Source organism: Myodes glareolus, chromosome 9, assembly GCF_982192425.1.
Source record: "Myodes glareolus chromosome 9, mMyoGla1.1, whole genome shotgun sequence".
In the NCBI taxonomy this organism is placed as follows: Eukaryota; Metazoa; Chordata; class Mammalia; order Rodentia; family Cricetidae; genus Myodes; species Myodes glareolus.
Genome location: NC_142034.1, coordinates 75,596,175 through 75,623,401, shown reverse-complemented (window position 1 = coordinate 75,623,401; position 27,227 = coordinate 75,596,175). Strand labels below are relative to the sequence as shown.

The following is a 27,227-nucleotide window of genomic DNA, read 5'->3' as shown; positions in this document are numbered from 1 at the left end:
AAAATCAACATTCACCTAAGTTTTTAAAAATAGTTTGGGCTCCTAATCATTTTCATTTGACCTCATGTCTCATCTCATCCTTGAATATGTAAATGTCATCACTTGGTTCATCTTGCAAATAATTATTGCAAAAATACTCTTCCCCTTCTTCTTTTTTTTCTTTTCCTAAAGGAAGCTCAAGGACAATTTTATTAGAGGTCTGTGCAAACTGGGACAGATGAGATTAAAGTTCTGGCAGCCTCAAGGAGGAGATGAAGAAAAGTCAATCCTTTTAAGTTAGGCATGGAGTACAAATAGAGACAACTTTTTGAGAAAAGAAAAAGCGCTCCCAAGAAAGGAAGAATGCTAAGGAGCAGAGGAAAGAGCCCTGAAGCCCTTCCCCTTACTTTTAAGAAGTATGTAAGATTGCTACCGAAAACCGTGGAAACTTTCCAGCAGACTTTGCCCAGTGATTTCAGGACCCATTACTCCTTTTGTCCATACTAATTATTTCCATGATGTAAAGCTAAAGGTTTTTCATCCCACACTCCTCCTCATCATCTTTTAGATAGATTTCATTAGACTATTTTTTTTAAAGGTTCCCCTTTGAAAAAATAGAAAAAGAAAAACAAATTAAAGTGCTGGCATAGACTTATGCATCTGGATTTTAGTTAGCAGCTAATGCTGCATTATTTTATTTTTTAATTTTTGAGATTATAATAAGATTATAATATTTTTCTCTTCCTCCCTTTCCCAAGTCCTCCCCACATACTGTAACTCCTTATGCACTTTCAAATTCATGGCCTTTTAAAAATAATTGCTATTACATGTGTACACGTATATGTGTATGCATATATATTCCTAAATATAGCTTGTTAAGTCTGTACATTGTTGCTAGTATGTATGTTTTTTGGAGTAATACTGCATTGTTGCCATCCTAACCCTTGTTGTGTTGGGGAACTAATGTGCTGCCCCAGAGAAAGTGTCCCTGAAGTTGAAGATGTGCCATGGCCCTCAAGTTAGGCAAGCACCCTGCCCCTGACCTCTGCCCCAGCCCCATCAGTGCCATTACGGATGTCCGTCTTAATAATGCCTCATAGAAGGCCAGGGAAGTCACTACAGACTGTAATATGTGCTTTTGCTTTTTTTTTAAAAAAAATGTTTATCTACTTATTTTAACTGACAAGCAAAAAATATGTATATTTGTGATGGACATTGTTTTGATAAATGTGTGCATTCTGGATTGGCTAAACCAAACCAACTGACATCTAGACTACCTCACCTACCTTTTTTATGGTGAGAACTCTTAACATTTTCTCTGGTTTTAAAGTATGCACTCCACGGTTACTAATCACAGTTCCCAGTTTGCCCAGCAGATCTGAACTACACTGCTTCCTATCAGTTTCTGCTGACTTTTATTTTATAGCCAAAATGGTCCAAGTTTTAGGCCTTCTTTACCCCAGTCCTGGAATCAGCCATTTCTCCCATTTCGTTTTAGGAAGAAATGATGTTTAAAATTCAGATTTGAGCCATCGGTGAACTCATTACTTATGAAATGTCATTACTTCTAGACTTTTACAGAATATACAAAATTACACAAAATATGCAAAACTATACACAAATTAACGAATACTTCTGACTTCTTTTCCACAGTGCACACTCCATAGTCTTGCTATATACATAAACGGTCTCTTTTTTTGCCCGCTGTCCTTAAAATAATTATATATGCACAAATACATATGCCAAGGGTCTCGGCATGCTTTGGCAGCCGGGGAGCAAAGCGCTGTCCGGGAGTTCAGGACACTGCCTAGACCTGGCCTTGAAGTCACGACAGCGCCTCATCACCAGCCCAGGCGGTGTCAAAGGGCTCATAGGGCTGTAGCCAATTGTCATTGTCGTCCTCTTCGAGGACATGTGGCCCTCTGACCAGCAAAGAGCAGATGGTCAGGGGATCCGGGTGTTCGCTGCCATCGTGGGCTCGGGGCCTGAAGTAGGCACAGAGAGCCCCAGAGAAAGTGTCGGTGAAAGTGAAGATGTGCGAGCCATCAGACGCATTGAAGAAGGACAGCTTCCCTGCCTCATAGTCCAGCAGGATGCCCATCCTCCGGGGAGGCACGCGTAGCGTCAGCGCCACGCGCTGCGGGTCCAGCACGAAGTACTCGCAGCTGTTCCACAGCCCCATCACCCAGTAGCCGGCGGCGGGGCTCAAGCGCACGGACCCGGAGCGCTCCACAGACTCCAGACAGGCGCCCAGGAACCAGCGGCTGCGCCGGCCCACGTGCACCTCCCAGTAGTGGCGGCCACTGCAGAAGCGCTCCCGGCTCAGCACGCACGTCTGCTCCGAGAACCGCTGCGGGCCGTGGACCACAAGACTGGGCGCCCCCGGTCGGGAGGACACGCTCTTGAGGTCGTCTGAGATCTCCAAGCTAAGGTGCGCTGTGGTAGGATCCAAGGTCACGTCCACTGAGCAGAAGATCAGGATTAGTACCTACTGGAGAAGGTTCAGGTACCTCTCCTTCTTCCCCCACCTCCATCCTTCCCCTGCTCTTCCCCTCCACTCCTTCACTTCTCAGACATCTAGTTTCTCCAGTTGGACGAACTGGTGGAATAACAAACGCACACACGCACTCTATCAACTACTCCTGTTCCCAGAATGGCACACTCCTGAAGACTATTCCTTTCCTAACAGAAAAGTTTCGAGTCCCATTCTTCGGTCGCAAATAAGGTTCATGGGGGAGGTTTGCTAGCATGGAGTCAAGTCTTTTGTGGCTTCTGTTTCCTCTGGTTTCACCACCAGGTCTAGACAGCATGGCTGTGCCTCCGCTTTACAGCAATTTTAGGACTCTTAAAACTACAGGGAACCTCTGAGGTCATCTAATCCAATGACCTACACTCCAGCACCCATGCTCCAAACACATCCACTCGATGGTTGAGAAATTGGAGGATACCCCCCAAATACCCACCCACCGGTTTCTTGAGTCAAAGCTCCCTATAAAACCCAGGTTGGTCTTGACTCGTGACCCCCCTGCCTGAGCCTCCCCATGCTGGGATTTCAGTGTGCATCAGGCATCTGAGGGGCCCTTCTGAGGAATGATTTGGGAGATTCCTTTCAGACGCTGCCTTTACTTCTGCACACAGATGCCATAAGCAACCTTCCTTCCTGACCTTAGGAAATGAACCCAGTAAACCCCCAAAGCTGTGCCTCTTTGCGAACAGTTTGTGTCTGAAACATGTGTGCACATGAAAGTATGCAGCATGCTGTATGTATACTCTGTGTTCATTTCCAGGAGATGGACTTGGCTCCTGAAAAAACCTTTCCTCCAATGTCAGACCCCTCCTCATCCCTTCTGTGCTAGACTCGGCAGCTTCAGTTACTTACCTGCATATTGCTGGGCCGCTCTCCACTCTGAAACCAAAGAGAGAGAGGGGACTCAGAAAGCTCAGCCAACAACTCTGGGACCTTGAGGGTGGCTTCCCTTGTTCAAGAGCTGCCCACAAATTAAATAACCTTGTTCCCACCTCTGTACTGGATTGGACAGGGGTCTAACGATTGTGCTGGGTTCTACCAAAGTGGTATGTAGCCTCAAGTTACACTGGGAAGAGGGAACACAGAAGCAAGGAACCCTTGAGGAAGCCTTGGTTACCCTAAAGGATGGAAATGAAGCCTATCTCTGCTTGGCCAAGCTCGGTCCTGGATGATCTGCTGAATGAGGCTCTGTCCTAAAATGCCTTTTAGATACCCAGTCTTCTTTCCAAAGTGTCTTTTTTATTGTGGACCATTCTGAGTAGATTTTTCTCCAGTTTTCTCTTGGTCTGTTTTGGAACAAAGAGATGATCCAAGGCAATAGAAACATTTTTCAAGGTGCTGGGGGATTAATCCTGGACTCGAATCAAAACAGTCCATGGAACTTTTAAGATACACATCTCTTACACGGAACAGCTTAGTTCTAGCAAAACATTGATTCAATGTTAGTTTGCCTATAAATTTTTAACTATTCATCCAAATCAACTTGAGAATTTTTAAAGGAACTGTGTAAATTTGTATTTTAAAGGTTCATTAACTTTAAAAGGGAGGTAGATGTGGGGGAAGAAACCTTGAACTTCTAGATGCTATCAAAGCCATAATGGTGAAAACAAGGAGTGGGGAGTGAGCCCAGGGACAATTGCTTCCACACTGAAGGGATGCTCAAGCTGAAACCTTGCCTCCATGGGAGAATTATGGCTGGTATACTAAATGGCATTGGGAAGACCTATTCAGTGCACCCAGACAGATCAGAACATTATCATCATGTCACATCCAGTGTGGGGATTTCTGTAGGACTGAATAATGACCGATACATGAAACATATTATTGCACTTTGGATCTGAAATGTTCCGAAATGGCCCCAAGTTAAAGGTTTAGTCCAAGCTCTGCGCTACATGGAACCTGAGTTTCTGGTCTCTCCTGGTTCTCTTTTTTGCTTTCTGCCTACCATGAAGCAAACAGCTTTCTCTACCACATATTCCTTACTTCCTGCTGCCTTGCCACTGGCCCAGGTGACCTTGGATTAATTCTGAATCTGTGACCCCAAGAAAACCTTTGTTCACTGAAAGTTTACTGTTTCAGGTATTATGTGACACTAACAGAAGGCTGAGAAATACAGTATAAATTAATAAAAGAAATGATAAGACAATATACATTGTGGTATCCTTAACAAAAATCTTCAACTTCAGAAGTAGAAGCCATAGGTAAAAGTTTGATTAATTAAACTTTGTGGAAAGTAATGAGCTCTCTTCACTAAGGGGAACATGGACAAGACTAACAGCAAATGACACAATAGCAAAAAGGAATCCATATTGTTTAATGTCAATAATAATATATGTATATATCAACAAGGATATATACATAGCCATTACAAAATATATCAATAAGGATATGTGTGTGTGCATGTGTGTGTGTGTGTGTGTGTGTGTGTGTGTGTGTGTGTGTTCAAAGTCAGCATCTAGAGAGGAGCCAATAATAAAGGAATGAGAAAGTATTTATCCTCATGGGCCAGCAAACCTAGAGAGCTGGATCACACATGGTGCAAGTGGACAGAGCCTCACCATGGCCGATTGCAGGAGTATGACTCTCTGGGAAACCTTTGTCTAACTGACGGCCTAATCTCCCTTTCTGGTTGCACCTCCTAGAGAAAAAGGGTGACAAGACAGTACACTTCAGGCTTATTCAGTGTGGTTTGCAGTGGTGGACAGTGAGAAATAACAAGAAGAAATGGACCCAACGCAATATAAAGTGGATATTTAAACAGTGATGCATGTATAAAGCAAGAGACAGGCAGTGTAAAACTATGGATGATGTTTACACAAGACTAAAAAACACGTGACAGAGTGGAAATTCAGATCTGCAAGAATATATATAAAATAAAATATTTTTCAGACTGGTGGTCTTATGGAGGAAATATAGGTCCTTATGGTATTGTTAGGTTCCAAGAAATTCCTTTCCCCAAAGTCTAGCATTTAGACAAAAGCCACCATTGGACTAAAGAAGATAGTTCCTGCCTGCTAAAAGGATAGTTCCTAGCGAAAGTGGCCTATGGCTCATGCATTTGCCTATGACTGTGGTGCCTATTACTACATCAAGGTCTATGGTGGCCCCTAGGCTCCCTCAGTCTCAGCTGGTTGGTATACCCTGCCCCCTACCCTAAACCTCTCCAGTGCCTGAGCCTTGCTTCCCCTCCCCCAGCTTCTCTAATTTCTATATAGCTTAGCCATTTTGGCTACACATTCTCTTGATTCCCTTCTTAGTTATGCTCTTGGTGCCACTCCTGGATCTCTCTTCTTCCCTCTCTCTTCTCTTTCTCTCTCACTCTACCCACCCTACCCTGAATGGGCCAGTTCAGTCTGCTCTTCCAGATGCCTTTGGCTGTACTCTCCCTCATATCTACAATAGAACCCTGTTCCTCAACCATACCTAGGAGTGGCCATGTCCTCATTTTCATTCAGGTGTGAAGAGGTGTATTTACATATATAATAGCATGTCTACTTTAAACCCACAGGCAGTTTGAGGGTGAGCATCAAAAATTCAGGTGATTGTGCTGTGTAACCAGGATTGGAAGTAATGTTTTCCCAAATGTAGCCTCCGGACAATAAATATAACATATAATATAAATTATATGGATAATTTTTATATAATATAAAATAAATAAATTTATATAAATAATATATAGATAAATACATATTTTATAGAAACATATAAATTATACCTAAATGAATATATAATTATAATAATGTAAATAATATAATAGTGAAACCTGGGTCTGACCTCTACCAAGTAATATACATAGAGCATGTGAATCCTAGGAGAGAAGGTGGAAGCACCAGAGAAACTATGATGCTGCCATGAACAGAGAGGAGCTGAAATGATAACTTGACTTATATTTTTTCATGTGTTTGTTTTGTTTTACAATGGTGTGTAAATCATTTACAGTCATTATAAACCATACTTGGAACTTTAATCTTTTCTCAATCTGGTGGAGATGCTGGGAAGCCACAGGGAGTCACCGCCCCAGACAATCACGTGATCAGAAGGTACCTGTCCAACACCCCAGCACTGGGCTGCTCATCAGTAATATTTGGTAGATGTATCAATGAATTTCTAACTTAGAACATTTTCAATGTACAATTCACAGTATGTTTTCAATTTACTTGCAAATTCACTTGTAAATGGAAAATGTCCTAAGTTGGAAGTACGTTTAGAGGGATGTGATTCAAACATGCTAAGTCAGGGAGCCTAGTGAGATGCAGTAGGAGAGAACGGGGCTTTACTCACCAGCCTGGCCTTCGGACCTTCTCCAGTCTAAAGGAGCAAAGGAAAAGGAGAATTGGAAAGTCAGGATGCCACGTCACATTTGTGTCACAGTTGCCTAATCCTCCCTTCTCTCACCACCCACACAGTCAGGGTCATTCCACCCAGGGTGTCATACATGGGCAGGCAGGTACAAAGACAGGACAGGAAGTAATAGTTCTGGGGTGGAGGGAACTTACCAAGCTCTGTCTGAAGTCTCTCTGCAAGCAAAACAGAGAGAAACATCAACCTTCTAATGCAAAGACTAAGGAACCTTGGTGTGGGAAGTCCTTCTGTATGTGTCTTGCCTTTCTTAGTTAAAGAATAAAGAAGCTAATTAGGCCTATGACCGAGTAGAATAGAGCAAGGTGGGAATTTCAAGCACAGATAGAGGAGAAAAGAAGGTAGAGTCAGAAAGAGGCCATGTAGCTGCCGAAGGAGACAGATGTTCTGGAATCTTACTGGTAAACCACGAGCTTCAGGGTAAAATATAAAATAATAGGAATGGGTTAATTTAAGATGTAAGAGTTAGTCAATAAGAAGCCTAAGCTATTGGCCAAGTAGTGCTGTAATTAATACAGTTTCTGTGTGATTTTTCAGGTCAGGGTGACCATGAACAAATGAGCAGGCTCTGCCTACAGATCCTTAATCTGAAACTACTTCTGACTGCAACTCTCTTCTTGATGCCACATTGCCCAGTAGATGGAGGCTCATCCCCAGCTTCCAGAGCCTTTAGCCTGTCTTCATTTCAGAGGAAGAAATCAACAGGGAGTGGGCCAGGGAGGGAAAACAGCCTTGGTTATAAATGTTTTTCCCCCAAGGCTCTGATCTAGTTGGAGAGGGGAATTTATTCTTTCTGAAATCACAAGATTTAAATGGTATAGTGGGGAGAAGTGGGGGTGGGGAGGCAGAGCACATGATTAAGACCAGGACCGGGCACAGCCTATGTCATTTGGGGGTCATTTGCTGAATACTTCGTTTAATACTTCATTTAAAAACAGAAAGGGCAATTATTTCTCCTGCCTAGATGGAAAGGATCCAATTCTGTCTCTATAACACAGTCCTCTGGTCTCTCCATCCTTTGGATTCTTTGGAAAACAATCAATATACTAATTTAGATTGTGATGTTGAGTCACTGAAGTGGTTTTGCTTGAAATTGAATTTCAAGGATTGAATAGGCAACAATTCAGGACTCTCTATCAGTTTTATCTGGAGTTTTGACAGAAGACAAATTTTGGTTCTCTGGATCTTCAATCTAATTATGGGGGCCTTAGATGTGGGATCACTAACTTCCTTTGCTTTTTTGAGATAGGGTCTCTTTCTGCAGCATGGCCTGAAAGCTACCAACCCTCTTGGGTCTGCCTCACTAGTGGAATACTGGGATCACCAGCCTTTACCAAGGAGCTCAGGTTCCTCAGCTTCCTTTGTACGGCCTTCAGCTATACCACACCCCTCCATGGTTTGATGTTGGTGTGTTCTGATGAGAGGAAAAGTAATTTACCAGAGTATTCCCATTTTCATGCAAGTTCAAGGGTCTTTCTTCACAGTGGCATTTGGGTTAAAAAGATGGATCCCAGGAACATGAACTGGAGGGAATAAAGACTCCAGCAGGGTCTCTTCAGAGGTTCTCCTGTTGAATGAACCCTGAAGTGGGGCACCCACAGGCACTGCATCTCAGTCTGATCGAAGAAGAGGTACACAAAGCCAGATCGAGAACCAAATGGGTGTCCTCCTTCTCTTCCTCAAAGGAGCCTAGCGCTTTGAATGCCCATTTCTGCTCCAGAGGTGGCCAGCTAAACTCACTTGTTCCGCAGCCTGCCCTGTGGTGAGGAACCCGGGACTTACCCAACCGTGCAATCAGTCTTCCTGAAGACAAAAGAGAAGAAGGATGCTCTCAGAGTGGGGAACGACTAGACAGGGCAGATTATGAGTATGGGTACCTCGCTCCCCTAAGGTGTGCAGATTCAGCCCTATGCATCCGGAAGTTCATTTGGGTGCCTGGACACTGTCAATCCGAGCAAACCCTGTCCTTCCCTCTCTACCCTTCTCCTAGGTGCCCCGTCTAGGACTGAGGTCTCGCTTGGAAACCCAACAGGTCCCTGGACCCTGCCCTGGGGTGTGGGAAGAGAGCACCTCTGCTGGTTTACCTCTGTCCTTTTCTTCCTGCTTCCTCAGCTTTTCTGAAAGAAAGAATGAATGGGAAAAGCTTAGTGGCCTTGCCCGAAGCTGGCTGTCATTCCAGTCTGGGTTGCCTTCTGCTGCTGTGTTCCTCCATGCCTCCCTACACCCCACCCGTTTCCTATGGAGAGACTAGCAGTTAGACTCCCTGGTAGGCAGACAGGGAGAGGGATCATGGCTAGGTATTTAAGGTGGCAAATTTCCAAGATGACCAGCTTCTTCCTCAACCTCCTGACTTGAGACAAAAGCCCAGCAGCTTCTGCTTCCCACCAGCAGGCCTGCTGATGAACTGGCTCAACTAGGTCTAATCAGGACACCACATTTGCCAACCAATCAAGCATCCTATCTATCCTCAAACAGACCAACCCTAAAGTAGGGGAGGAAGACTCTTCAGTGGCTTTAAAACCCTGGCCCTCCGGAAGAGATCGGATTTTTTCGACTTTTCGGGTTCCCCCTCTCTGTCCCCTGGCTACCAGCTCACTGCCGCCCTCCTTGCCCCTTAGCTTCGCAGAGGGTCTTTTTCTCTGTCCGTTGTATGTGTGTGTGTTTCCTCAACCCCAATAAACGCCCTTTTCAGCTGTCGATTCTGTCTGCGGGGCTTGAGATTTCTCTGCTGCAGATTCCCACCCCCACCCCCACCCCGTCTTTTAGTTCTTTAACTGGCAGAGAAAACAGACCCGGTCCAGACCACTAGACTGCATCGCTATGGAGCAAATCCAGCTCCAGGGCCTGAGTCATACCTTGGGAGCACCGCTTCTTGTAAAAGTACTGCAGCGCCAGGATGGTGAGCACAGCCAGGCTGAGTGGGAGGGCCGCCAGGGTTCCCAGGAACGCTTTCTTCCAGGGGGACGTTCTGGGTAGGAATACATCTGGAAGACATTGTCTCATGGGGTTTGTTGTCTCGACTTAGGCGCTGATAGCCACTGAAACAAGACTGTCTTGGACCTCACATCCCGGAAAGCCTTGAGGGACCTTAGGGTGGCCAGTTACACCTTCCGTGCGAGCCCCTGTAGCCAGGCATGAACTAGACATGAGGGTAGTTGAGCGACCTGCACTCCAGGTAGGATCTCGTGCAATGGCAGGACTCGGACTGGTGTGAGCATAGGCAGGGAGAAGGAAACACTGTGAACTGAAGGTGAGTGACAGGTCCTGGCATACCCTTTTCCTCTTATAACCGAGTGATCGCTTCTTCCGGCTCTGATGCTACCCTTGAATGAATTCAAAGTGTTTTGGTGTTGTTTTTGAAAACCAGTGAGCTGTTCTACCTGGTTGGAGAATCCACAGGTTGTCACCTGCTTCCTGACGTTTATCCCAGTTCTCACGGCACTGGAAGAATTTCCTACAAAGCCAAGAGTTGTTTAACCACAGCCACTTCCCAAGCAATCCCCAAGGGTAGGATGCGGCTTGTGGCTTGCTGCAGGCCAGGGCAGCTCCAAGAGTGCCCGGAAGATGAGGGGATGAGGGCAAAACTGGAGCGTGACCCTGAAGAAACAGCTGTGTCGGTTTAATAAGGTTTGTGTCTGTGTGATCTAATTATTCAGAGGTAACGCATTATCACAGAAGGGTGTTTCTTTAAAAGTATATTTTTAACCTCTACATATGGTAAATTGAGCCTGAGATCACAGTGGTTAAGAGCCGTGGTGGCTCTTCTGGGGTCTCATGTGAGAGAGACAGGCTTTGTACCAAGGAGCTAAATCCTAGCCCTCATCCTAACCACACCTATGTGCACATCAGTGTCCGTTTCTAACACGTTTTCATTGTCCCATGCTGTCCACCGAACACTGACCCCTTAACCTCTAGGCGTTTCACAACCTCTACTTCACTCTCTGTCTAGATGAACTTGACTGTTCTGGGTACCTTATGTGTTATGCCCAAGTGAATCATCCCCGAAAAAGAAACTCCACGGAACCAACTGATTCCAATGTAAAGTACAAGAGGGTTTTTAATATTCCAACTCGAGTTTGAACTACACCTCCAGCAGTAGGGGAGGGAAGGGCAGCCCCAGCCCAGGGAGGGGGAAAACTTTTAAAGGGGAAATGCCCTGATCAGGGGAGTTCGTGTCCTGTCATCTTGGGATTGTGTAAGGAGGGCATAGGGTAAGGTAGTTTCTGAAACTATTGGTCAGTTTTGGGGTGCAAAAGCCCTAAAAAGAGCCATTAATAACTGACAGGTATCTTCAAAGATAGATTCCTCCTAGGAACATCTGGACCTCAATAACGTTTTTGTTTTTGTGTTTTGAGACAGGGTTTCTCTGTCCTGGAACTAGCTCTTGAAGGCCAGGCTGGCCTCGAACTCACAGAAACCCACCTGCCTCTGCCTTCTGAGTGCTGGGATTAAAGGTGCGCACCATGACCACCTGCCTGAACCTCGTTAAATTTTATGACCCTGCTCCTTAGTTCCTTAAGTGGCTATTTTCAGGATATCCTTTAAAATTCTGCTATCACAACATATTTCTGGGGCTAAGATCGGCCACTACCCACTATGTGACTTAAGATGAAGCCCCTTCTTTAAAAGAAGTTTGTGAAGAAAGGTTCTCACGTATGTAAGTAAAATCACATAGTATTTTTCCTTTTGAGCCTGGTTTGTTTTGCTTAGCATTTGTAGTCTTTTTTTTTTTAAATGTTAGTTTTCTAGAACTTTATTTTCATGGTCTTGTATGAAGGGGTTGGCCACACTAGATTTATCCTTACCATACAGCTTTCCCTCCCAATCTGCCGTCTCCCTGACTTGGTAGCTAGACCTAGACCCTAGGCCCTCTGTTCCAGCCCCTTTGGTCTCTCCACCTGATATCCATTAAGAGCAGTGAACTTGTGCAAGTATGTACAGATCTAAAGGTCTATATATGTAACCTTAATAATAAGCTATAAATGGTATGAATTTAGATATATATTTATATATGGATCTAAAAAAAACAAAGGAAGGAAATCCAAACTTTTCCTGATATTAAAAGAAATTAGTAGCTCTAAGTTTCCCTTTAGAATTTTTTTTTCAAATTCCTTATTCCTCTGAGAAGCAAGTAAGTCTATTTGAAAGCTAAACAACTTCACCAGCTTTATAATCTAGGACTGTTGTTCTTCAGGACTTTCTATTTGACAGGCAAACATCAAGGACAAGGCACCCAAATCCTTTCATGCTCCGGGAATTTAAATTTAGGGTCCAGCTCCAGGTTGTAGCTTCATGCTTGCCTTAGAGATGGGTGTACTTTACTTTCCCTTTGGATAAAGACAGCTAACACAGACTTCCCCCACCACCCAGTTACCAGGGGACTTTAGAATGATCTGTGCATGACAAATAATGTTGCCAAGTCCACCTGCTTAAGGGCTTGTTACAATTTGTCATGAGATCATGCATGCAGTAGGTTGTATCTGCCTGATACAAAGGAAGACGGTGTTTTCTAACTATTGATTTAGATTTACAGGAAAAAAAAATAACCCGTAGGTTAGATTGGTTTTCAAGGCTTAAGACAATATAGGGCTGGAAAGATGTGTCAGCAGTTAAGAGAACCTGCTGCTCTTCTAGAAGACCTATATCTGGTTCTCAGACCCCACATGAATGCTAACAACCATTCGTAACCCCCAATTTCAGGGGATCTTATGACCTTTCCTGGCCTCTGAGGGCACTAAGCACGCAATTGTCACACAGACATACATGCAAGTCAACAGCCACACACAGAAAATAAAATAAAATTTAACACAGTGGGGAGCTGGAGAGATGGCTCAGTGGTTAAGAGCATTGCCTGCTCTTCCAAAGGTGCTGAGTTCAATTCCCAGCAACCACATGGTGGCTCACAACCATCTGTAATGAGGTCTGGTGCCCTCTTCTGGCCTACAGACATACACACAGACAGAATATTGTATACATAATAAATAAGCAATTAAATAAATAAATGAATATTTTTTAAAAGTTAACACAGTGGACTTTGAAACCAAGCAATGGATGAAATTTCAACTCTTTGCCTGAACATCTGCTCACCCGAGTCACCTTTTTATAACCCAGAGCTACATGACACCACCCCCAGGTGCCTTCCTCTGCTTCTTGGGTCTCTCTAGCACTCCCACCTTCTACAGCTTGCTCTTAGTCACTCATTTTATCATCTGAATCCCTCCTGGGATGGGAGCCAGGGCGTCGGGATTTGGGGTTCTACAAACAGTGACTTGAGGGATGATGTTAGGAACAAATGAGTTCCCATGATGATCTGTAAGGAGTCTTACGAGTTTGTCGCATGACCTTTGGTATAGAAATACTGCTTCTCGGGATTCCTCACTTACTGCTTGGCTGTCAACTGCACTCTCAGAGTTACTCTTAGCCAAGTAGATTCAAAGCCAAACTATCCTGTACCCAGCCAGGCCTCAGAATCCTAGGCCAACCAACGTGGAGCTTTTGATGGTCAGAAAGCTGCGTGTGAGCCGGTGCCTACCGACCTGCAATCCAGAGTACAAACTCTTTCTTCTGGGCTAGCAAGGGGTTCTGGACTGAGCAAGACACGTTGCTATGAGCCCCTCCTTGGACGGTCACAGATGTGTTCAGACTGAACAGGCCCTGGGCATTCTGAATGATGGCTTCAGACTCTGGAGGAAGGCAATGCCCCTGGTGGTCTCTCCACTGAACCTTGGGCTTGGGGTACCAGCCACTGGAACTGCAGCGCAGCCGAATGCCTCCTTCGTTGAAGCCCTCAAGGGAGATGAGTGGGTCTGAGCCCAACCCTGCGAAAGCAGGAGTGGGAAGATCAGGCTTACTTCTAGAAACTCTGCATACAGTCCACGCCACTGCTCACCATCTGAGGTCAAAATAATGACGTCAGGAATTATGACTACTCTTCTTATCACGTTTGTGAGCGCACAGCCCTCCAGCTATGAACTGCCAAAGAACAGTTTAGATTAGGCAGGGATATGAGGAAATATTCAGAGGAAGGCTATATGTATTTAGCTATAATGTGCAATAAATGACCCCACTACAATGAAGAATCATCTCGCCCAGAATTCCAGTAGACTATCCTCTGTTAATTCTCACTAAATCTCAAACGCCTATGACATATGCAATTCTTTTCCAGTCAAAAAGAGCTGGCTCTGTTATCTATATAGCTATCATTTGTCATTTAAGTATCAATTTATGTGCTAAGAGTCAAATCCAGTTCTTATTCATCTGTATAAACATCCTCTCACTGACCTGTATCCCAAGTCATATATTTTAAAACTTGCAAAATATCAGTATGTGTGTGTGTGTGTGTACAATACATCTTGAGTCCGTTTTTGTTGGTAGTATGTATACTCTAAGGCTGACCACCCTGCATGTATGTAACAATAATCTCCAAAGAAAAAAAGAATATCAACTTGAGAGTTGGGGGTATGGAAGGGGTTTGAGAGAGAGACTCTGGAAAGGGTTGGAGAGAAAAAAGAAGGGGGAATAGTGATACAATTCTATTTCAACCAAAAAGATATTGGAATATTAATGTCTAAATACTAATGATAAGTAAAATACATATCAGGAAAGCCCTAGGCTTTTCTCCACTCATTTTTATTCCTTAAATTCTTACTACTTAGATCGCCAAATCTATTAGCTTCTAGTTTGTGTTTCTTACGTTTCTTTCTCTGCTCATCAGATTTCTTTAGTGTTTTCCCATCTTCCTAATGGATTCTAGGAATCCCTACACATCTGCTCATTGAGCTCCTTGTCTTCCGAGCTTCAGAATGTGGATAGTGGTGACGGAGCACTTTCAGCACCTATGCTCTGGCATGCAGGAAGCTTCAGGGCTCAAGAAAATCTAAGTAATACTGCACAAGCTAATCTTGCACAAATGCCTGTTATACCTTGGTGTCACTTTGCGTCACCTTGTCCTTAGGAGCTAAAATTATCCATTCAGCTGTTTTGAAGTCATTCAATTTTCAATATTTTTTATGAACTTTTCTCCCTTTTATTTGCTGCCTATAGATTTTATAGGATTTCTTTCCTCTTTTTTTAACTTCTAAAAAAATCTTTTTTCTTTCTTTCCTGGTACTGGGGATTGAACCATGGCCTCGTGCATGCTAGGCACTGGATGGACTTCTGAAATATCTCTTCAATCCCCACCCGATGTTTTAACATAGTGTGTGGGTTTGTTCTCAATCTGAGATTTCCTCCCACGCGGTTCTGTCTCCTCGGTGTGTAAGGCAGCTCTATCCAATCCGATCCTTTCCTCCATCTCCTGCTCCTGGCTAACTCCGGAACATACCTGCTACTTCCAGCTCCCACATAGCTTCTCCAGAGAAGTCGTGGGAAAGAAAGCGACACCCATATTGGCCTTCATCAGAGGGAGTCACGCTGAGGATATGCAGGGTCACGCTGCCATCTATGATGTCATTTGCTTCGAATATGGTCCTGTTGCGGAACTCTGGCATCTGCGGGTCGGAGAGCCCCTGCTGTTTCTGGTACAGGTACACCACGTTTGAGACCTGGGTCCGGAACCAGCGGATCTCCATGTGCTCTGCATCCTGGTACGGCGACAAGTGGCACTGGAACTCAACCGTTTCCCCGACAAGGGCCAACATGGACTCTCCAGGGCCCAGCACCTTGACCTCATCTAGGACAACAATTCAAAGCAACAGCCAAGATCAATCTACTTAAAACTTAAGTTTTTAAAATTCACTTCCCTTTGCAGATCAGAAATCTACAGCAAACTATTCAAATGACAACGATGAGTTGCTCTCCAAGGACAACCCGTGTGGTTTCCTGGAGAAGAAATTGTCATGCAAAAAGTCAGAGTGTAAGTTAAAATACATATATGCACACATTCCAACCAAGGACACTGTGCAGGGCTGGACTGGTTACTGGTTTGAATCAATCAAGAGTAGATGCTATTTGGGGAGCTGTGTGAATATCGTCAGGGGAGCACGCTAAATGCAATGTCAGACAAAAAATTATGCCTGTGATATAGAATAGAGAATTTGCATATGTGTGCAAGTGCGCTAAGAAAAATATCTTGGAAGGGAGAAGTCATATGGCTGATGGCGGTGATTTCTGCACAATGAGAATGGAAAGTCTTATTTTGTCCGTGTCTTAGTTAGAATTTCCTTTGCTGTGGTAACTGCCATGTCTAAAAGCAAGCTGAGGAGGAAAGGATTTATTTCATCTTACAGGCAAGCCAAAGCAGAGACTCAAGGCAAGGGCCAAGAGGCAGGAACTGAAGCAGAGGTCATGGAGGAACGCTGTCTACTGTGTTTGCTCTCCGTAGACTGCTCAGCCTATTTCTTCCATACCCCTGGAACCCCTGCCCGAGGGGGTACTGCACACAACGGGCTGGGGCTTCCCATATCAATTATTATTTTAAAATGCACAGGCTTGCATGTAGGCCTATCTTATGGAGGCATCTTCTCAAGTGCACTTCCCTCTACTCAGGAATCTCTGATTTGTGGCAAATTGACAATAAACTAGCTAGGACAGGCAGGTTCACAGTGTTCATCAATAGAATATATATGTAGAGCTTCTACAAAAACAAAATATACAGGAACATAACCTATGGGCCTGCTGTGCTCCATTGATTTGAGTATTTAAACACCCACTGAGTTATGTGGCTGAGAGACTTGTCACCACCTTTCCCTTGAACATTTCTCTTCTTCCATGGAGTTACCAAGTGGTCTCCCTGCTGTCCTTAAGTTGGTCCATTTCCTCCTTTCCAAACTCAGCTACAACTTCTTCCCCAAGCTCAAACATCCAAGATCTCCCTCCCCATCCTTCGCTTTGCCCCATAGATCATATGTCAATTTGGACAAAACCTTTTGCCTCCTGGATGACTGCTAGTCAATCCCAATCACCCTCCTACACGTTCACTCTCCAGGGTCTCTTCAGCCCGCTTTCTCACACACCTGAGGTCTCTCTGCCGTCCCCCCTTCTTTCTCTCTTCACCCATCCCAGTTCATCCTCCACCTATTTCCTTCCCAAGGAATGTGTTCTTTGCAAAGCTTTCCAGGGAAAGAGAATTGCTCTTATCTTTGCTCCTGGGAAGTGAATATGGGAAACAGGGGCTGGTGAACCACTGGAAGAGCAAGTGCTATAGCCCTTTAACAGCTGGTATGGAAGTAGAAAATGGTGAAATATAACTGCAATCCCTGCACCGGGGAGGCCGAAGTAAGGAGATGGTGAATTCCAAGCCACGCTGGGCTGTCTCAAAAGCAAAACAAAACAACAAAAACAAAAACAAATGAAAAAATAAACCAAACAAACAACAAACAAAAACTCCAAAACCTTGCATGGGAATACTTTGCATTTTAGCAATTAGTATGGTCTGCTGCTGCATTATGAGGGCCCGTTCCAAGAGGCACCTAGCAAAGATAGGGGCCGAATTTGGGTTCTCATATCCTACCTGGGTGAATTGAATATTGCTGCAGATCAAATACATTACCTGAATCTACCTCTCCCAAGCAGAGGATGAGGAGAAAATGGGTGAAGAAGATGCTGCTGCACCGAGGCACTTGCTTCAGAAACCCCACGAACACTGAAAAATCTGCCATCTGTCAGCAGTGTGGGCCACCTAGAAAGCAATGAACATGCTAGATGACATGGGCAGTGAGCCTCCGCCCAGCAGGCCTGAGATCAGCTGCTGTCTCGGTTATTTGTTGTTTTCTGATTTTGGAGTTTTCACATTAGGCCCGTGGCTTCTTTAAAACCATGACGGGACGTGAGAACTGCTTCTAATTTTACCAGGTGATGTTGTTACCATTGGGCTTGGTGGAATTCATGGAACTGTGAACGGACAGGACTGAAGGATCCCAGAGGAAGCCGGGTATTGTTTAGAGTCAGGAATGGAGCCATACATTGTGTGGGTACTCAGTGTCACCCTCCTCTGGGTTAGGGACACTCCCCCAGGGAATGGGAAATCTCAGAAGAATCCCAAATGCAGTTTTATCTCCCTTCCTCCCCACCACCAACCCTGTGTACAATTTTCTTTGCCCTGGAACATCAGGTTCGTAGAACAGAGGAACAGAGAATTGTGTTTTCGGTTTTTTTTTTTCCCAGAACAGAGTATATATCCGGTGGCTGCCTGCCAACTTTTTGGACATTCTGGGACAATTTCATCTATTCTGATCCCTTAGGTAATGCTTTCAGGGAGTTAACCAGTTGCTGTTCTCGTGTTTATAGCATGCTTAGGTCCAGCTGATAGAGGCAGACCTCTGGCAAGCCCTTCTCCCTCCTGTAGTCCAGAAGACTAAGACTCATCCCACACAGAGCTATCTCCTCTAGTTCTAAGTCCCCCTTGCGCTCTGTGTTAGCATCTAAACCTAGAAGCCAACCAATCTCATGTGGTTACCCATCTCGGAGCGCATCAAGTCTCTCCACATAGCTTCTTCATTTAGTTGTAGGATTTAAGGCAGATTTTGTAGCTGAATGAACCCCAATGTTTGTGCTTCAGCCATGGAAGGACCCAATGTCAAGGGAAAAGCTTAAGGCTTCTGTGGGTTGGCAAGATGTTGTTTAAATTGCATGTGGTGGTGCACACCTGTATCCCAGCATGCAAAGGGGTGAGACAAAGGATCATGAATGTAAAGAGAGCCCAGGCTACGTAGTCAGACCCTGTCTCAAACATAGAGATAAAGAAACACTCTATAGATAGAAGTTGCCACCTTCTCCCTCTCTGTCCACTTTCTTCTAGAAGCTGCTTATCCAATCACAACAGTTCCCCTGGGGAAGGAAAAGTCAGTGGATTTGTACTCTTTATCCCAACTCACTTTTCTACTCTGTCTTTTGTCACCCTGTTTGCAATGGCCGCTTGCATAGCATTTCCTCCTGCTGAGAGCCAGCCACACCGTCTGCAAAACCATTGGCAAAAGACGAATTCAACAGTAGGAAAGCAGTCAGAGAAGAAGGAATTGATGAGGGCTTCTAAGAGTGACCCCTGGGCTAGAAGGACCCAGACAGGTAGGAACACAATAGTGGGGTGGGGAGGGCAATGACCTGAGAAGTGAATGTGCCAGGTCCTGGGGCTTTGGAGCTCAGACTCAGGTGTGGAGGGAAGACAGAGGAGCAAGTTGGGGTCACTCCCTTTGTGTTTCCCTTTGAGGGAGGAAAGCAGATAGCCCTCTGAAGCCAACTTGTCTGTTTTGATGGTCAGAACTTAGTAAGGTCAATAGCTGTGCAACAACTAACAAGACCAGAGGTCCCGGGCAGAGAACAAAGCTCTGGAGGACAGCCTCTTGTCTGTGGCTGATAACAGAAGTGTGTATATGTCTATCTGTGGCAGCAAAGAATCCGAAGCCACACTGGCTTCATGTTGGTCCCTCATCTTGTTTCCTTCCCTTCCCTTTTGTGCCTCAGCCCTATGGACTGGACAGAGCTTAGAGCTCCAAAAGAGCAAAGCCACATGGGATGCACCACCACCCAGATAGCAGCTCACAAAGTAATGAAACCAAGGCTGTTATTTACGGGTCCAATTGGGTGAGCTCCAATGTGAGGAATCAGTCAGCTGTGTCAAGTGGTGTCATGGGTCCACTCAAGAGAGGTTGTCGGCATCAGACGGGAGCCTAGTGAGCCCTTGCTCTGGTTAGTCTAGAAAGAGAGTCTGTTCTTTCCCAAGGGGTAAGCAAGGGGGGAAGTGCGTTTCAGAACCGCTAGAGAATTCCCCGTTCTCGGTTGCCATTTCTCTGTTGTGATATACACACACGTGTTCCACTGCCAAAGCCACAGGAAAAGAGGCTGAAAATACAGGGAGCACATGTACACACAGCCTATCCCCATGCACACGCAACTCATCCATATGCCCGCAGCAATAAAACTAACATAAATGGAGCACTCATTCATCAAACACTCACCCACACCATCGGTATGACTACTTTGACCAATAAGCTCAAATTACGTGGGGGCCCCTTTGCACACAGCTATTGGGTGGTAGAGTGAAGTTTCCAGCCCAGCTGTGTGTACAGTGCCTGTTTTCTCTGATTCAGCTTCCCACCAGCTGTGTTGTGTCAGGACTGGCTTCAGCTTTCATGCGCATTAATAACCTGAAACCATAACGCTGTTAGGGGCCGCCCAGCGCAAACAGTGCTTTGCCCAGTTGCGCTGAAGAAGAGACTAGACCACAGGGTATCCAGCTTCAAAACCAATCAACTAGTGAATTCAAATTGTACTGCTTATTAAAGAAACTTAAATCAAAGTGTCCCTAAGACTTTGTCACTAGCATCTTCTCAGATGGGAGTCATGGGTACTTAGTCCTTGTTCAGGATTCAGGGGAGTCTGCTGGATAACCTTTCTTTCGTTGGAAGCCAGTGGTCTGGCGACTTCCTGAAGGGAATAGAAGAGATTTTCCTAAAGTGACTTTGTGGCAGAACACCACACCTCTCCCCACAGTTGCCTTGATGTCCCTTCCCACCTGCTCTTCAGCTAAAGGTGCCCACCCTTCCAGGAGTGCAGCTGTTCCCTAAAAGGAAACACTTTTTAGTTCCAGCCACTTGCACCAAGGTTGAAACAGGCTGCAGACTCTGACTCTGGTGGAGACATTTGGCTGGAGAAAGGAAGAGGCTAGACATATTGAATTTGGGGTGAAGATGGAGACCTTGGTGAAGGGGCCTCGGACCTAGCTAAGCTGCGCTGGTGGGGACCATAGTCTCACTGCTCTGCTGGGAGCCCCTGGGATGTCCCTTTCTGAAGACATGAAGGATAAAGGACTCCTCATGCACACTGAAGTATCAAAGCCCATCTCTCGCCTCTTCTGTTTGGCTCTGCTGCTTTTGCAAACAGCACTTGGTGTGTCTCATCTTGCTGCTACCCACATAGACTCCAGTGGGCAATGAGCCTTTGCACTTCCCTCCCCTTTCCCACTCCAGTGCCTGCTACTGCTCGTTAGCCTACACTGGTGTGATTTTAGTTGGCCCGTAAGAGAATTTCCACCCTCTTAGTCTCTAGGGCCTGAGTTGCTTTTAGAGGGGAGTCCCGAAAGAATGAACCCTTTTCATCTGCAGCGGGGAAAGAATGCATCTGAGTCTTGCCTCCTCAGAGGGGCCAGTCTGAGTGGGCATCTCTCCTAAGATACCCAAACACCTCACAAAACCAGGATCAGGCATTAAAAGCTTCTCTCTATGATATGCCTCCCCCAGGGCCTCTCTCTGTTCTCTGCTTTCTGATTCTAGAAGGTTCATACAGGTGTTGCAAAGGAGCCACTTACCTTTCAGGAAACAGCGAAAGGTCCAAGTGGCAGATGGATGCTGGTAATCTCGCCTCCCTGTAAAAGGGATGACCGTGAAGTGTTGGTCCCTGATGCTTAAGATTCTTTTGACGTGGACTGGCAGCTGAGCTCAGGAAGTGGGGTGCAGTTTATGAATGACAGAAATACTCACCCACCTTCCACCTTAGGACATAAGCCCTTGGCTCTGCCCTTTGTTATAAAAACCAGAATAGACAGAACAAAACGAGGAAGTCTCCGTCATATCCTGTCCCTGTGAGGAAAATCACAAGTTAAATTCCCATAGAAAATGTCTCTCCAGGGTCTTAGAAAGAGGCCAAAGGTACCTGAGAACTTTATCAGAACAGGCTGCATCTGCAGAGGCTGAGAGTGGAGCCCAAACTGGCCACCCAGGATTGCTGGGTGGGTCAAGCTGAACATCCAGGGAGCAGCACAATTATCCCAGGCTCTCTTCCTGGTCCCGTCGAAAGACCCAGAGACTGGACTCCAATCTCCATTAAGAGTTAGAAAATGCTTTTGTGCCCAGCTCCTACTTAACCCACCATATCCCTCCACAGGGAAACACCGGCAAGGAAGTAACCTGGGAACGTTGCCACAAGCAGACTGACAACAGCCGTGCATACACAGCTTGGAAACAGTGGGGTGTCAACATCTCCGTGGTGAAGCTGAGCTCCACGTGGAACTGAATGGAAATAGAAGAGAGGCTGGCTGGAGGTGGGAGAACCCACTCCTCTCGAGTTTGTCAGAGAAGGTCTGTCCATCCTCTTCAAGTCTCTCCAGCCATTTGTTTCAGCCCTGTCTGCACCTTCAACCCTCATCCTTGCTTTTCCAATCTCCGCTCTTTGTGTTCTTGCCTCCTAATCTCTCCACTGAGGAGGGAAGCAGCGCTGTCTTTTCCACTCACTACCCCTGCACGGGATATCCCAGCTGCCTCTTTTCTGTCCATCAGCACTCTTTCCAAAGATCCTGCTCAAAATTCCGCCTGGTGGGTGAATCTGACCTCGTCCCGTGTGCATACCTCTTCCTTCTCAGTCTTGATCATGGGATTGTGATGGGGCCACCGCGGCCGTCAGAGTAACGGTCCACAGGAGGCAAGAAGGTAGTTTGGTTCAGTACAACTAAGTAGCCCATGTTGGTTCAAACTTTGAGAGAGTTACCCTAAGCAATTTATTTTAGGCATATTTAAGCACAGCACAATTTTAGTGAAAACTTTTCTGACAATAATTAACTCAATCCCATGTGCAGAATGAGGCACAAAATAAGCTAAATAAAGATTATATGTTACTACATTGAAACCCCTTAAAAAGTATACATAAACCTGGAATAAAGATGGGTTCTATAGATTGCCAGAGAAAAACAAGCTTACAATATCGGTCTGGGGAAAGACAGCCGTGAGGGTGGGGTGGGTCTCAGTCACGCATACAGTGCAAAGGTCATCAGGCTATTACCCATGTCTGCTCACAGCCTCCTGGGCAGCTAACTGGTTATGTATTCCTTCTTTTGAGGGAACAACCCTGTGTGTTTAATACTCCAGGTTTCCCCAGTGCTCATCTGTGAGCCCAAGGACGTTTTTGCCTCCTCAATCTCCCCCCCCACACACTTTTTTTTTAAAAGGAAGAAGGACAATTGTGACGGAGGCTAAGATTGAGTGCATCGCCTGGATGGCTAGTATAAGTAATACAGTCAAGCATAACAGAATTCTAAGACTAGCCAACACTAACAGAGGACCCAGAAAAGGGAAAAGCCATCTTAACCTTGACGGCTACTCAAAGGTCACTTGAAAGATTTTGTTTATCTCTACGCAAATCACGAATTTGACCTTTGGTAGTATGAAGGAAATCTGATACATGAAAGTAACACATGACAGGAAATTGTTGACAATCAAAATTATGTTTGACCCACAAATAATCTATAGTAGCTTTATTTTGTAAAACCATGGCTCTCAATTTGCCCATCTTCTAGCTAATTTCTGCTAATATTTTCGCTATAATATTAATGATTTTACTAAACATGCATGCCAATTTTTATAAATATTTATTATTATTTATTTGTTATGAATATAATGGTCTGGCTGCATGTACTCCTGCAGGCCAGAAGAGGGCACCAGATCTCATTACAGGTGGTTGTGAGCCACCATGTGGTTGCTGGGAATTGAACTTGGGAACTATGGAAGAGAAGCCACTGCTCTTAACAGCTGAGCCATCTCTCCAGTTCGCCATTTTTTTTATTTTCTTGTTTTTACATCCTAACCAAAGTTTCCCCTCCCTCCTCTCTTCCCAGGTCTCCCTCCCCTCCCCCACATCCACTTCTCCACTGTTTCTCTTCAGATACAGTCAGGCATCCCATGGATATCAGCCAGCCATGGTATATCAAGTGCAGTGAGACCAGGAACCCCTTCTTCCACCAAGATGGGATGAGGCAATCCAACAGGGGGAATGGGTTCTAAAATCAGGCAGCAGAGTTAGAGACCCCCTGCTCTCACTGCTAGGAGTCCCATAGGAAGACCCTGTTATACAACTGTAATATATATGCAGAGGGCCTAGGTCAGTCCCATGAAGGCTCCCTGTCACATATAGGCTATTTTTGAGACCTCTCTATATTCTAGAAATCATTCTTGGGACTGGAAAAAAAAAAGCTGTCATGGATACAATCATTACAGGATCCAGTAGATGCATCACAACTTTGGGAAGAACTCTCAATTCCATTGACCGATTGCAAAGATTTATCAAACATAACGGATATAACACTGTCTGTATCCCACATAAGCCTTTATAACCCACAGGAAGGGCAGTATATGTAGCATTTTCCCAAAGGCGGTTGTTACCAGAGGAAATGGTATGGTTGGAGGTGGAATAAGAATAAAGAGGAACACAAGCACATTTAAAGCATAAATGATGTTATTTAAAAAAAACACCATTGACAGAAATATCAGGGGAAGCCCCTATGGATATGGGTGCAGGTGGACTCTAATACATATGAGTAATTCCTAAGCCATACAAAAAAACATTTAAGAGTCCATCCTCTGATGCAACAAGATTGCGCTTGTTGACTGCCATGTGCCAAGCGAAGCCAGAGGTTATTTTTCTAAACCATTAGTAACAGATAGAGTTATTCTGGGTACAATGGCATCAGTACATCAGAGACTCCTTTGTTCATCTTCATACAACTATAATTTCCATTATCAGAGCTTTCTGAAGAGTGCCTATTTGTGCCTAAATCTACATTATTGCATTTGGACTGATTAATTAGATTAGTTCAACCAAAATAGCCTCCATTCATGTGACTCAATATTTCTATAATATCTTTTTCCAGACAATTGGTCCTGAAGGGGAAAAAAAAGCAATCCTTAGCATGGCAAAACAACAATGTACTGTCTCCTATTACAGGAGTGCCTTTTATTGCCCCCATAAAAGGCATTTGGGTTCTGCACCGACAAGCAAAGAATTAACGTATAATATGATCGGTAAGCATAAGAGCACCATTTTCCTGTCAGTAGCATTGTGTCCTTGCTGTCTCCCCAAGGTCTTGACTTGATAAGTTAAAATCTTGATGTCTCCCCAGGTCACCGACTTCCTCTTCTCTTGGGTCATCTCCCTCAACGAGTTTGTCATCTACCTTCAGATGCTTCCTTTGTCCAGTGGTCCCTAGAATGTTGTCCTGTTCAGGAGCAGCAGAACAGAAGCCATCTGGAACTTCATTCATTTGGGGGGAAGTCAAAACAGTAACCCCAACCTGATCTTAAAAGAACACCGATCCTTTCTATTGGTTAGTTTCTAGATACTTTCATTTAACATATACTTTAGGATGTGTCTCCTTTAGGACAAAAATTCTTTGGGTTATCAGCAGAAGTATTGTCTTTTAAAGTGAAAAAGACTAAAGCAAGGAAGGCTAAATGCGGGGAGGGGGGGTTAGATGTATGTTAAATGTATGATTAAATGTATGTGGGGATTAAATGTATGTTAAATGTATGGTTAAATGTACGTGAAGATTTCAGTGTTTTTATATACCCTCTTTCTATTTTTAAAATTTACTGTTTAAGTATTTGATGGTGTTTTTCAACACAGTTATCCTTGTGGATTGTAAGGGATTCCAGTAACATGATTAACAGTCCATAAATTGCAACAATTCTTAAAGCGTTTTCTAGTATAAGCAGCACCAACATCAGTTTTTAGTTATGGTGGGAGTCCTAGAAAGAAAAAGGTGTATAATAAATGACAATGGCATCCTAGGTTATTCCACCCCGGTGAGTGGAAACAACAACCGTATTAGAAAAGTAGCAAGTGTTACAGGAACGTATTTTAAATGTTTGTCTAACGTGATTGGTGTTAGCGTGCCAGTATTAATTCTGCCAGCAGAGGGCAGTCGTGTGAAAGAACAAGCTGGTCTATCCTGCTTGCTCGAGGAAAAATGGTTGTTCCTGTAAGGATTTTGCATTTTGATAAAGTTCATGAGACTTTTGAATATACTGAAAATAAAGCATTAGAGGTGAGGAGGCTAAAGGACCTGGTAGATTAGAATGAGCACAAAAAGAGTTATGAAAAAATGTTGAAACTCTTGTCTCATAGACATCTGCAGGGAGAGATACAGTAGTGAAATAACATTGGTAGTGGGGTTGGGCTTAAGTTTGAAGTTTCTAAAAGAGAAACAGTTTTAGAACAATTTTCAGAGTCAGTTAAAATATTCAGTTGGCAGACAGAGACTGCTTGATCATTTCCCGGCCACCTGGACGTGAATAATCACACAGAAACTATATTAATTACAACACTGTTTGACCAATAGCTTATGCATATTTCTAGCTAATTCTTACATCTTAAATTAACCCATTTCTATTAATCTGTGAACCACCACAATGCTGTGGCCTACTGGTAAGGCTCTGGCTGGCAGCTGACGACTTTCTCCTTGGGCAGCTATATGGCAGCTCTCTGACTCCGCCTACTTTCTCTCTCTATCTCTGTTCACATTTCCCGCCTGGCTTTACTCTACTAAACCATTGGCGGAAACAGCTTCTTTAATAACCGATGGTAGTAAAACATATGCATGGCGTACAAAGCGGAATCCCACATCATTCCGTGACTGAGAAACACCTAGTAACAACTAATTGATGACGGTGAGTTCAAACTGTTGCGCTGTACAGCCAGGACTTGGCACAGCCGACTCTTGTGGAAGGCGTAGAAGTCGTGCATAAAAACACAAGTTCTTTATCTTTATGAAGATCCAGCTGTAGAAGCATTAGAAATAATTTCTATAGGATTTTTTGGATGTAATTTTAGGTATCTAAATATGATGGGGTATCATTAAAAGATTTTTTTTCTTTTCACAATTTTTTAAGTTAATTCTTTGGTAATTTCACATCATACACCCCAATCTCACTCATTTCCCAGTCCTTCCATGTCTGCCCTCTTCCCTTGTAGGGTGTCCTCACAAACGAAAATAATAATAAGTAAAGAATAATAATAGCCATGAAAACATTTCACTCCTCCATCTCTCCCCACCTCTCAATTACCTATTCCTTTGTCAAGTGGTCTTGGGAGCTGCAGTGTGCCACACAGTATACCAACCAGCTTTTCTTGCAAGTGTTTGTTGCGGTGAGTTGTTGATCTGGTTCAATGCCTTTGGCTTCTGGTACACCATCAAGACTGGACCCTCACCGAAACGTCTCTTGGATAACCTGCTGCTGCCCTGAGTCATGGAGATCCTGCGACTACGATTCTATAGAACCAGTCCCTTCACACTTTCCAGCAGCTCATAGAAGCTGTAGCTTTCCGGGTGGTCCAACTCAAAGACCTTGGCTGGTAGCTGAGTTGATCAGTCCAGACCTCCACTGGGACGACTCCTTTCAGGTGAGGGTCAGGACCAGCTCTCCTGTTGCAGCGGCCTGAGTTGAGGAGCAGTTCTCTGAGGGCTGCCGAAGGTTAAGACCAAATCTCCCATACATGCGCCATTGGGGCTAGTGCTCCCGGGGGTGGGGGACTTGAGAAGGTAGTTCTTCCACTGAGGCGTCCAGTAAGGGGCAGAACCGGTGCCCTGGCTACTGGGGCCAGCTCTCCCAAGGTCCCTGGCGGTAAAATGATCAACAGACATCAACACAGACCAGGGCTGCAG

At 44.7% G+C, this 27,227-nt stretch overlaps 1 protein-coding gene and 1 long non-coding RNA gene across 3 annotated transcripts; one reads left to right on the top strand and one right to left on the bottom strand.

Moving 5' to 3' along the window:
* Nucleotides 1–638: 638 nt before the first annotated feature.
* Nucleotides 639–21,381, bottom strand: Btnl9 (butyrophilin like 9). Its single transcript, XM_048435905.3, has 11 exons — nucleotides 21,108–21,381; nucleotides 17,355–17,483; nucleotides 15,189–15,536; nucleotides 13,402–13,683; nucleotides 9,721–9,849; nucleotides 8,950–8,982; nucleotides 8,648–8,668; nucleotides 7,003–7,023; nucleotides 6,788–6,814; nucleotides 3,359–3,385; nucleotides 639–2,442 (listed from the first exon to the last, which is right to left on the bottom strand). The coding sequence occupies exons 2-11, from the start codon at nucleotides 17,461–17,463 to the stop codon at nucleotides 1,805–1,807; spliced, it is 1,635 nt and encodes a 544-aa protein (XP_048291862.3). The 5' UTR covers nucleotides 17,464–17,483; nucleotides 21,108–21,381; the 3' UTR covers nucleotides 639–1,804.
* A 9-nt stretch (nucleotides 21,382–21,390) lies between these two features.
* Nucleotides 21,391–26,445, top strand: LOC125401601 (uncharacterized). Of its 2 annotated transcripts, XR_007232401.3 has the most exons (4): nucleotides 21,391–21,527; nucleotides 21,683–21,876; nucleotides 24,438–24,588; nucleotides 24,687–26,445. It is a non-coding gene; the product is annotated as an uncharacterized LOC125401601 (long non-coding RNA). The 2 variants fall into 2 exon arrangements; XR_007232400.3 differs by having other exon boundaries at nucleotides 21,401–21,876.
* Nucleotides 26,446–27,227: the final 782 nt, after the last annotated feature.

Coding starts and splice junctions, on each gene's coding strand:
- Btnl9 (XM_048435905.3), bottom strand. CDS start 17,463: ATGGCAGATTTTTCAGTGTTCGTGGGGTTTCTGAAGCAAGTGCCTCGG. Junction 9,850..13,401: donor GTTTGTACTCTGGATTGCAG/GTCGGTAGGCAC, acceptor AATGTCTTCCAG/ATGTATTCCTACCCAGAACG. Junction 2,443..3,358: donor AGCGGCCCAGCAATATGCAG/GTAAGTAACTGA, acceptor TCTTCTGCTCAG/TGGACGTGACCTTGGATCCT.